Source organism: Musca autumnalis, unplaced genomic scaffold, assembly GCF_047663935.1.
Source record: "Musca autumnalis isolate F117 unplaced genomic scaffold, ASM4766393v1 scaffold_5, whole genome shotgun sequence".
Lineage (NCBI taxonomy): Eukaryota > Metazoa > Arthropoda > Insecta > Diptera > Muscidae > Musca > Musca autumnalis.
Window position 1 is genome coordinate 78,953,213 of NW_027412088.1, and position 12,851 is coordinate 78,966,063.

General features: G+C 27.3%; 1 protein-coding gene across 4 annotated transcripts in view; it reads right to left on the bottom strand.

Annotated features, from left to right (window-relative positions):
- apt (apontic) overlaps window positions 1–12,851 on the bottom strand; it is a 90,489-nt gene that overhangs the window by 32,889 nt on the left and 44,749 nt on the right. For 2 of the 4 annotated variants that reach the window (XM_073989306.1, XM_073989305.1), the window contains exon 2: window positions 3,421–3,477. The exons of the other annotated variants lie outside the window; for them this stretch is intronic. In XM_073989306.1, coding sequence (XP_073845407.1) covers window positions 3,421–3,477 — 57 coding nt within the window. The remainder of the gene's footprint in view (window positions 1–3,420; window positions 3,478–12,851) is intronic. 4 annotated transcript variants of the gene reach the window in all.

Sequence of the window (12,851 nt, forward strand, 5' to 3'; positions counted from 1 at the left end):
TCGAAGCTCCGTAGTGCGAAATGAGTTCCCCAAGGTGATGGGAGTTCCTCGAGTTGGAGTGATATCTTCGGAACTACTTAATTTCTACGTTTTCTGTGTATCACTCCTTCCAAACGTCATTGTGATCGTTACGTATGCGGATGGTTGAACGATATTGACGTCGGGTACCTTCCCTAACGTAATTTGTGAAAACCTGAACTCTTATTTGAGCGATCTTACTGGTGTGCAGACAAAGAAACCTTGATTACATATAATGTGGTAAGCTTTGCGATGCCAGTGTGGTCTGCGAAGATAAATGCAATGCGAAGGAAAAATATTCAAAACTGTCAGAACGTCGCCCTGAGATCTTAAATAGGGTGCCTCCTCTTGTCATCAGTGGATCTTCTGCAGTTATCTGCATGAGGAGACGTAGATTCTTGCAGTAAGGCAACACAATCGCATGATCTCATTGCAATACTTGGTCGGGTGTTATCGTTAGAGTCACCCCAATCACCATACGGAGGACTGGACTCACTTACCCAGTCATGTCAGGAGGGATCTTCATGAGAGGACATAAGCAAGCCTATTAAACAGGTTTGGAAGGCATTCACACAGATGCGGTTGCATGTGCCATAAACATCTATCATATGAATGCGGGCCTCGGTATATATCCCTCATCTATCGAAGCTGAAGGATCGAAGCTTGCACGACAAATCACAGTAAGTTTTGCTGGACTACGTTCGAAATGGTGCAGTCGGCAATGCCGTGTAAAACATCTGCCCAGCATGCGGTACATATCCGCACGACCACTGCCCCTTTTCAAGTGCCCTGCGAAACCTACTCAACCATTAAAGCAGCCAGATTCCTAGACCTGGAGCCAGATTAAGCAGATCGAAGTAAAAAATCGTTAAATCCGGCCGTGCCGAACTTTTTATAAAGTATTCTAAATTAAAGTGGAGTAATACTTTTCTTTTCCTGTCCACAATTTTAAGTGGAGAAGCTTTTCGACCACGGATACCTTAAATGGCTAAATTAAATCGGAAAATCTATCTAAATATGTCTTCAATCGGGAGGTACCTATATATGGCTTATCAAAGTGTGGAGCTATGTTGACAACTTTTGTTGGAGAGGTTTTATATCTGCGGGAAATCTCAAAAGTCAAATTACGAGTATTTCAGTAAAAAATTAGCTAATAATTGTTCCACAAACATCCCATAAGGGACAAAGGAGACTTCTCGCATATTAATGAGTGCACCCCGATTCATATTAGCTCAATGATATGGGACCTACAGTTTATCGCCGGGTCCGAACGGCGTGTCTAAGACACCACTTTTGTAGAGAAGTTTTACATGGCTGAAATACTCAGGAAATGTCGCCAACATTACTGAGAGGCATTTTGAAAAGTGTTTTGATGTTGCCTGGCCGGGGAATCGAACCCACGACCTTATATGTGCAAGGCGGGTGTGCATATCATTGCACCACGGTGGCACCCTAAATTAGCTAAAACCCTCAAAATACCGAACATTAGGAGATACCGTTATATGGGGGCTATACCAAAACATGGACCTATGTTGAAACATTTTGATGGATAAGTTTTGTGACCCATGGGAAACATTAATGTCAAATAACAAGTAGTCCCTGTACCGAAAATCAGGACGTGCTGTTATATGAGAGCTATACTAAAACATGGATCTATGTTGACAATTTTAATAGAAATGTTCTGTGGCCACAGCGAGCCTCAAATGTCAAATTAAAGCTAATTCGGTCTGAAAATTTAGGTGAAACCGTAAAAATACCTGAAATCGGGTGGTACCGTTATATGGGACTATAATAAAACGTGGACCGATATAGCCCATATTCGAACTTGATCTAAGTTCAGTCCTAAGAAACATTTCAGCACTCGATCTCAATTCATTCGGAGATAGCGTGATAGAAAATCTCCTAAATGGGTCTTCTTTAGGTAGAAGATTTACTAAAGGTGTCTCCTAAAGATATAATACCTCCTAAAGTGCTCTCCTATAGACGGGCATGTCTAAATCGACTTAGAATTTTACGCTGATCGAAACAATTTTTACTTTGGTGGCTCTAAAAAGATTGTATCGAGTCACAAACTGAATAACAAACTTATTATATCCTCCATCTTGTGGTAGAGGGAATAAAAAGGTCTACAGAATCCTGAAGTTTATTGGTTAACACGTCTTTTCGTATCAAACGCTCAATGGTATTCCCGAAATGCAGAGCGGTCTGACCGCCGTTAAAAAATATGCCGAAAAATATCGAAAACCTTGATAATTCGTAAATAATGGCTGGTCCCTTGGATTTCGAGTTATTGGAATCCTACTGTAGATTGATAATTTTCCTAATTTGAATTGTGGCGCCCAAGCAGAGTCATTATATTTTTTTGTTTATTTTCAAGAAAGAATATTTCATTTACAAAACAATAATCCAAATCACTCACTATAATTCTTTTTGTTATTTATTTAAAAACAAATAACGAAGCAAAACTACTTACACAACCACCACCACTTACTGCTTGGACTATTTATTTTGAACTATATTTTCTAGGTACTTGAAAAACAAAAATCTTAAAGTAGAGATCTAAGAATTTCATTTCATACTCCATTAATACCAAAGAAATATATTGAAAAACAACACCAACAACAACAAAGATTCAAAAGAATTCTCCAAAAAATACTTGAGAATTTTTTATATTTCTTTCTTTCGTTTTTTTTTCTTTTACCCTCCAAACTTTCAAGTATCTGTGAAAGGGTGTTTATACATATTTGTATAAGTGCCTCTGCCTGTTGGCTTGGTGGTTATGTTAGGTGGGTAAGAGAGTGATTAAACATAAATCTTTACATTATAATTATAATGTTAACCAATACCGTGATAATGTGCTTCATATTCTTCAGCATCATCGTCATCGCCAACGTCATAATTCAGTATTTAGGTTTAACTGATGATGAATTTCAATATTAATTTCAATAGCAACAACTACCATCGAAAGAAATCTTAAGTGGGAATATGGTGTTTAATATTTTTTCTGGTTTTGTTTTTACTTAATCATTCGAATATATATTTTTTTGTTTAAGTTTATTTTCTTTTAGGTGGTCTTTAATAAAAACAACTTTGATTTTTTTCTCTTAATTTAAATTGAAGGTGGTAGTAGAGGTTCATGTCTGGATTTCTTTTGAAAAAAAAGTGTAAACTGTAAGAAGAATTGTTGTTTGGTTCGATGACATTTCACTTTTGTTTTGTTTTTTGATTTTTACTTAATCATCATCGTCGACGATGTCATGATCATAGTGTGGCCGGCCATCATCGCCTTTGTAGTTATTTAAATGACTTTAATGTTTATTTATTGTTGTTGTTATACTTAGTTTTTAAAAATAATAATAGTAATAAAAATAATAATATTTAGAAAAAAATGGTTCTACATACATCTTGCAAGGTTCGTTGTAGTTGTGTAGCCATAAGTTCCGTGGTAGATGTGCTTACCTAAAAAGAGAAAAAGGGAATAATTAAATATTTAATAAATTTGTTATTTATATAGAATTTTAAATTTATATCAATATTTTTATATACATATAAATATATAATTATTTTTAATAAATATTTTGTAACCTAATTTTGTTTATTAAGTTCTTGCAGAAAATTATAAATAAATAAATAAGTTCATAATAACAATAAATAATTTTTTATAAATATTTCTTTTTTTATATTTTTTAGTTTCATAAGTATTTTTCCCTAATTTTGTTTATAATTTGTATAATTTATTTAACAATTTTACTCTAAGTTTTTTTAAATATTAATTAAAATTTTATAATAATTAAAATATCTTTTTTCATTTTTTTATTTTTTATATTTATTTAAAATAGTAACTGAATTTTATTATTATTTTTTTTTTGTTTTGTAGAAAATTATAAATAAATAACTAAATTTTTTATTTTTTAGTTTCATAAGTAATTTTATTTAATTTTGTTTATAATTTTTATAAATTATGTAATAATTTTTTCCAAGAATTTGTTAATTAAAATTTTGTTTGAAAATAATAAATTAATAATTAACATTTCTATTTACTCTTTTTGAAAATTATAAATGAATAAATAGATAAATAATTAAATAAATAACAATAAATAGTTTTTTTTTATAAAAAAATAATTTTGTTAATATTTTTAGTTTCATAAATATTTTTACTTAATTTTGTTTATAATTTTTATAAATTATTTAAATTAATTGTTATTAATTTATTTTTTATTATTATTTTAATTTAATGTAATAATTCTGATTTAATATATTTATTTAAATAAATAAATAAATAATGAAATAAATAAATAATTAAATAAATAAATAAATACATAAATAAATAAATAAATAAATAAATAAATAAATAAATAAATAAATAAATAAATAAATAAATAAATAAATAAATAAATAAATAAATAAATAAATAAATAAATAAATAAATAAATAAATAAATAAATAAATAAATAAATAAATAAATAAATAAATAAATAAATAAATAAATAAATAAATAAATAAATAAATAAATAAATAAATAAATAAATAAATAAATAAATAAATAAATAAATAAATAAAATAAATAAATAAATAAATGAATAAATAAATAAATAAATAAATAAATAAAAAAATTGTTTTTTATATTTTTTAGTTTCATAAGTACTTGTACTTAATTTTGTTTATAATTTGTATAAATTTACTCTAAGATTTTTTGTAGAAAATTATAAATTAATAATTTAAATTATTTTTCTTTTAATTCTATACGTTTATTTAAAATAGTAACAGAATTATTTTTTTTTTTTTTCATTTTTTAGTAGAAAATTAATAATAAATAATTATTTTTTTTATTTTATGTTTTTTTAGTTTCATAAGTCATTTTTTTAATTAATTTTGTTTATAATTTTTATAAATTATTTAATATTTTTTCCAAGATTTGCTTAATTTAAATTTTGTTTGAAAATTATGAATTAATAATTAATTTTTTTCCAAATTTTATATTTTTTATTTAAAACAGTTCCTTCGGGATACGATAACTGAGTACTTGCTATTTTTATTTAAATCGTAACTGAATTAATTTTTTGTACAAAATTATAAATATTAATTTAATAAATAATTAATTTATTAATAAATTAATAAACAAAACAAATAAATATATAAATAAATAACAATAATTTTTTATAAAAATTAAATTTTTTTATCTTTTAGTTTCGTAATTATTTAATTTTACTATAAGAATTTTTTAGAAAATTACAAATTAATAATAAAAATTATTTCTTTTTTTTCATATTTTTAATTTTATGTTTTTATTTAAAAGAGTAACTAAATTATTTTTTTTTCATTTTTTTTACAAAATTAATTAATTTTGTTTATAATTTTTATAAATTATTTAATATTTTTCTCCAAGATTTTGTTTGAACATTATAAATTAATAATTAATTTTTTGTTGTTTTGTACAAAATTATAAATAAATAACAAATATTTTTTTTAAATTTATTTTTTTTCTATTTTTTAGTGTCGTAAGTATTTGTACTTAATTTTGTTTATAATTTGTAGAAATTTTACTCTAAGATTGTTTGTCGAAAATTATAAATTAATAATTAAAATTATTTTTTTTTCAATTTTTTTTTTTTAATTTTATATGTTTATTTAAAATAGTAACAGAATTATTTTTTCATTTTTTTTTTTTTGAAAATAAAAATTAATAAAATTTTTTTTTATTTTTTTTTGTTTTAAGTTTCATAAACAATTTTTATTAATTTTGTTTATATTTTTTAAAATATTTAATAATACTTGGTTTCGTATATTTAATAATTTTTTCCAAGATTTGGTTAATTTAAGTTTTGTTTGAAAATTATAAATTGTTAATTTCTTTAAATTCATATTTTTTATTTAAAATATTTCTTTTGGGATACGAATGATTGCTATTTTTATTTAAAATCGTAACGGAATTAATTTTTTGTACAAAATTATAAATAAATATTAATTTTTTTTTTATTTTTTATTTTATAAGTATTTTTAATTAATTAAGTTTATAGTTTATATTTTTTTGTAAATTTTGTAAATAATTAAATTTTTTATAAAAAATATGTAATTTTTTTATTTTACATTTTTAAGTTTCATAAGTACTTCTAAAAATTTGTTTTTTTCATGTTTTTTGTTTTTGTTTTTTTTTTGTTGTAGAAAATTATAAATAAATCATTTAAACTTTTCTATAAAAATTTATTTTTTATATAACTTTATATTTCTAGTTTCATAGTTAATTTTGTTTATAATTTTTATAAATTATTTAATAATTTGTTTTTAAGATTTTTTAAATTTTTTTTGTTTGTTTTGTTTATTGTGGAAGATTCAATCTCATTTTCGATTGCTTGAGTTTTTTTTAATTTATTTTTTTTTTTTTTAGAAACTTACAAATTAATAATTAAAATATTTTTTTTCACAATTTATATATTTCCGTTCCGTCGGGATAAGATAACTGAGCGCTTGCTACCAGACGCATCATAGGTTATGTATAGTGCCCTGTCCAGATTTTTTGTTCAAGATAGCATTATTCTGACATTACTAAAACATCCTAATTTTACTTTAATTTTATTTTTAAATTTATTTTAATTTTTTACTTTATATTTTAGGTTTCTTAAGTATTTTTAATTAATTTTGTTTTTTGTTCATTATTTCTTTTTTTCTGTAAAAAATATAAATAAATACATAATTAAATTTTTTATAAAAACTTTATTTTTTTATATTTTTTAGTTCCATAGGTATTTTTAATTAATATTGTTCATATTTTTTTATATATAACATTTACTAACTTTACTCTAGGATTTTGTTAATTTTTTTTTTAGAAAATTAAAAACTAATACATAATTATTTTTTAATTTATATATATATTTAATTTTATATTTTTTATTTAAAATGGTAACCAACCGATCCTGACCAGATTTTTTGGTTCAAGAGAGCAAGCTCTGGCATCCAACATCAAACATCCAATATCAAACCTAAGGTATCTATTTTTAATTCAGCTAATAGGACAATACCTTCTGCCTGCATCAGGCCACCTATGTACCTAATATCCCCACTAATTCATTTTCTTTGTTTTTATTGTTAGGAAATCTAAAACATTAAAAACTGCAATAAATCACAATTAATCATTTGTTTTAATTTGTTATTCGCTTTTATTAAATCTCAGTTTCCGAGGAATTTGTGCAAATTTTCAATGCCATACAAGAAACGACAAACAACAACAAGCAACAAACAACCGAACAAAAAAATTAGCAATAAATTCAAATAAATCCTAAATTATTGTCTTATATTAGTTAGGTCATTTTAACACATAAAACTACAAATTTGTGAACACAATTTGCAATAGCAACAACAACAACAAAGAAACAACAGCAGCAACTGTAAAGAAACTGCAACACAATTTTGCGTTATGATTCATAAAACCCCACCACCATCACCACAATAAAACATAAATCGATCTACAAAATTTTCAATTCATAAAAAATAAATAAACTTTTAAACACTTGGTTTTGTGGATCAGATCTAATGTATGCTGTCCTTACGTGTTGTTGTTGTTGCTGTTGTTTCTGTCTATTTGTATCTCCCCCAATATAAATTATCTATGTTAACCCGAAAACTATCATACCTTAGTTGAAATTTTGTCTACATATTCATTTTTATTGCTGACCAGTTGTTAGGTATCAATTTTTTTGTTTGCCTAGTTGTAAGTTTTGTGTATCTATTTTTTTTTTATAAAATTAACAACAAAAACAACAATAGAAAACAAGTAAGAACAGACTATAGTCGGACGGGGCCGACCATGTGATACCCTATACCACTATCCCTGTGCACTAGCTTTCCGGGCTAGCTGTTATAAGATGTGCATTAGAAATTTTACCAATTTTCACACAAAAGTTTTGATCAATTTAACCCGCTAAATATTATCCGATCATACCGTTGACTTGCACGCTACTTCTTCATCTCAAACCAAAACTACGTTTAAAATTTCGCGCCGATCGGACTATTATTGCGACCTACAGAGCGGCTACAAAATCGAGCAAAAATTTTGTTTTTGGTCCATTTCATCCCTTTAACATTTCACGATCATCGCCAAAAACTAATCAGTTCTATTCTGGTCCAAACCCGACCTCCATACTAAATTTCGTGACAATCGGTCCATAATTGCGGCCTCTAGCTTGATTACAATTTTTAATGGACGGACAGACGGACGGACGGACGGACACACATCGCTAAATCGCTTTATCTCGTCGAGATATGAAGTTTGGTATACCACATGAGGGGTCTACGACGAATATTTCGCGGCGTTACATGAATTTTTGGGAAAACAAACTTATTATACCCTTTTCCACATTGTGGTATAGGGTATAAATACAATAACTATAATAAACAAATATAAGCTGACACATACATAGTTGTGTAACCTCTAGGTTAATATGAATCTAATTTTATTAAAGAATCGGGGGAGTCAAACAAATTAGAAAGATAGCAAGGTTTTCTACAGCAAATCTATAGTCAATCTAGTCGATAACCAGATTTTGCTATAAGAACTGTTATCGATAACAAGATTTCCTAAAACAACCTTAACAAGATTACAAGAAATTCTGTAGAATCTCTAAGCGATAACAAGATTTGGAATAACAACTCTAGCCGATAACAACATTATAGAAACTCCTTTCGATAATACGATTTTTAACAGAAACACTTGTCGGTAACAAGATTTTCTATAGATCTCTAGTCGATAACAAGATTTTATATATGAATTATTTTCGATAACAAAATTTTCTATCGAAACTCTTATCGATAATAAGATTTTCTATAAAAACTCTATTCGATAACAACGTTTTCTTTAGAAACCCTTGTCATAACAAGACTTTTTATCTACCCACTTGTCGATAACACGAATTTCTATAGAAACTCATGGCGATAACAAGAGCTTTTAGAGAAACTCTTGTCGATAACAAGAATTGTTATAGAAGCGATAGAAACTCTTGTCGATAACAAGAATTTCTATAGAAAATCTTGTCGATTACAAGAATTTCTATAGAAAATCATGCCGATTACAAGAATTTCTAAACTCTTCTCGATATCAAGATTTTCTATAGAAACTCGTGTCGATAACAAGAATTTTTATAGAAACTCTTGTCGATAACAAGAATTTCTATAGAAACTCTTGTCGATAACAAGAATTTCTATAGAAACTCTTGTCGATAACAAGAATTTCTATAGAAACTCTTGTCGATAACAAGAATTTCTATAGAAACTCTTGTCGATAACAAGAATTTCTATAGAAACTCTTGTCGATAACAAGAATTTCTATAGAAACTCTTGTCGATTACAAGAATTTCTATAGAAACTCTTGTCGATAACAATATTTTCTATAGAAACTCGTGTCGATATCCAGATTTTCTATAGAAACTCGTGTCGATACCAAGATTTTCTATAGAAACTCGTGTCGATAACAAGATTTGCTATAGAAACTTTTGTCGATAACAAGATTTTCTATAAAAACGTTTGTCGATAACAAGATATTCTATAGAAACTCTTGACGATAACAAGATATTCTATAGTAAATCTTGTCGATAGCAAGATTTTCTATAGAAACTCTTGTCGTTAACAAGATTTTCTATAGAAACTCTTGTCGTTAACAAGATTTTCTATAGAAACTCTTGTCGTTAACAAGATTTTCTATAGCAGCTCTTGTCGATAAAAAAGATTTTCTATAGAAACTTTTGTCGGTAACAAGATTTTCTATAGAATATCTTGTCGATTACACGATTTTCTATAGAAACTCTTGTCGATAACAAGATTTTCTAAAGAAACTCTTGTCGATAACAAGATTTTCTACAGAAACTCTTGTCAATAACAAGATTTGCAATAGAAACTCTTGCCGATAACAAGATTTTGTATAGAAACTCTTGCCGATAACAAGATTTTCTATAGAAACTCTTGCCGATAACAAGATTTTCTATAGAAATTCTTGTCGATTACAAGATTTTCTATAGAAACTCTTGTCGATAACAAGCATTTGTATAGAAACTATTGTCGATGTCAAGAGTTTCTATTGAATCTCTTGTCGAAAACAAGAATTTCTATAGAACATATTGTCGACAACAAGATTTTCTATAGAAACTCTTGTCGATAACACAATTCTCTATATATACACACTTAGCGATAAAAAAATTTCCTATAGAAACTCTTGTCGATAACAAGATTTTCTATAGAAACTCTTGTCGATAACAAGATTTTCTATAGAAACTCTTGTCGATAACAAGATTTTCTATAGAAACTCTTGTCGATAACAAGATTTTCTATAGAAACTCTTGTCGATAACAAGATTTTCTATAGAAACTCTTGTCGATAACAAGATTTTCTATAGAAACTCTTGTCGATAACAAGATTTTCTATAGAAACTCTTGTCGATAACAAGATTTTCTATAGAAACTCTTGTCGATAACAAGATTTTCTATAGAAACTCTTGTCGATAACAAGATTTTCTATAGAAACTCTTGTCGATAACAAGATTTTCTATAGAAACTCTTGTCGATAACAAGATTTTCTATAGAAACTCTTGTCGATAACAAGATTTTCTATAGACACTCTTGTCAATAACAAGATTTTCTATAGAAATTCTTGTCGATTACAAGATTTTCTATAGAAACTCTTGTCGATAACAATATTTTCTATAGAAACTCTTGTCGACAACAAGATTTTCTATAGAAACTCTTGTCGATAACAAGATTTTCTATAGAAACTCTTGTCGATAACAAGATTTTCTATAGAAACTCTTGTCGATAACAAAATTTTCTATAGAAATTCCTGTAGATAAAAAAATTTTCTATGGATACTCATGTCGACGAAAAGAATTTCTATGAGATTCTTGTCGATAACAAGATTATCCACAGAAACTCTTGTCGATTACAAGATTTTCTATAGAAACTCTTGTCGATAACAAGAATTTCTATAGTAACTCTTATCGATAACAAGATTTTCTATAGAAACTCTTGTCGATAACAAGATTTTCTAAAGAAGCACTTGTCGATAACAACATTTTCCACCGAAAATATTGTCGATAACAAGAATTTCTATAGAAACTCTTGTCGATAACAAGATTTTCGATAACAAGATTTTCGATAACAAGATTTTCTATAGAAACTCTTGTCGATAACAAGATTTTCTATAAAAACTCTTGTCGATAACACGGTTTTCTATAGAAACTCTTGTCGATAACACGATTTTCTATAGAAACTCTTGTCGATAACAAGATTTTCTATAGAAACTCTTGTCGATAACAAGATTTTCTATAGAAACTCTTGTCGATAACAAAATTTTCTATAAAAACTCTTGTCGATAACAAGTTTTTCCATAGAAACTCTTGTCGATAACAAGTTTCTCTATAGAAATTGCCGTCAATAACAAGATTTTCTATAGAAACTCTTGTCGATAACACGATTTTCTATAGAAACTCTCTTCGATAACAAAATTTTCTAGATAAACTCTTGTCGATAACAAGATCTTCTGCATACTGTAATTTCCAATTTTCGAAGGTTTTTTATGGTTTTTCGCAAAATTGTTGATTTTCCCAAAATTATTACTACACCCTCCATACCCATTGACATTGTGCAAATTATGCTATAGTTTTTTTTTTTTTTTTTGCTTTGCTTTATTTTTGCCAGTCATATTCTCTTTTGGCAAATATGTTCATTTCAATATAATGAATGACTACTAACCCCGCGAACCCCCAAACATTTGCGAGAAACTAATATCCAATAATACGAAATATGGAATTCCTTTAACGCCAACAACAACTGTGACAATTTTTGTCTAGAATTAGTTCAAACTATGTTTTGTTGTGGGTATGAAGAAAAAGAAACCTTTAACAAAGAATGTCTTTTTTGTTGTTTTCTTGAGATCTTTGTTACCATGAGTCGACATACAACAACCTATACTAAACACATATTCATTTGTATGTGTATTTACATTAGATTATGTGTCCAAATGTATAGAAAAAAAATCTACTACAAAATTTGTATAAAATCCAGGTGTTCCACATAAGAACTCTTGCACCAACTCTAGACAACAGGGTCGGTTTTGAGGTGTTCTCGGTGTGTGCCATAATGTGTCAACTAAAACGCCAACCAACAGAAAATGTTTTCTTGTATTTAGGTTACCAAAAAACCACATCAGCAACAACAACAACATCGACAAAGAACCTAACGCATATTTTTGTTGTTTAGAAAAAAACTATGCGAAATATAGAACATATTCCAATAACAATAACAAAAGAAAAAAAATATTGTTATAAGAAATATTCATATTTACAGCCACCGGGTCTCTTAAAGACATTTTTGGTTGCAATTTTGAACGGCTGCCGTTTGGCCTTAGTTTGCCACCTTTTTTGTTGTTGTTGTCTAAAACAATGAAGTTATGCTAGTTGTTGGTGGCAGGCAGTGTGTGGTGGTACATTTATGGCAGTTAGCAGTCAACAATTGTAGGTGGTCTTGTTTATAGTTAATTTTTTAACAAGATTTATTGTTTTTGGCGAATTATTACAAATGTGCAGTGTTGGTTGGTTGGAAGTACAGCAAGCATATCGTTTGATTTTGTAAAAACTCGCTAAATTCCCTAGACAAAGAAAAAAACTACAGCAATTACAACTCAATTCTAAAGATATCAACAATTAATAACAAGACAAAAAAGATACAATTATTTGATTATTAATTTGTGATAACCAATAGGTGTTATTAGTTACAGAGAGAGTGACAAGAGGGCTTTGAGTTGGGGGGTAGCTATAATTTAAATATTTTCATAATTTTTATTTTTATAACAGCTTA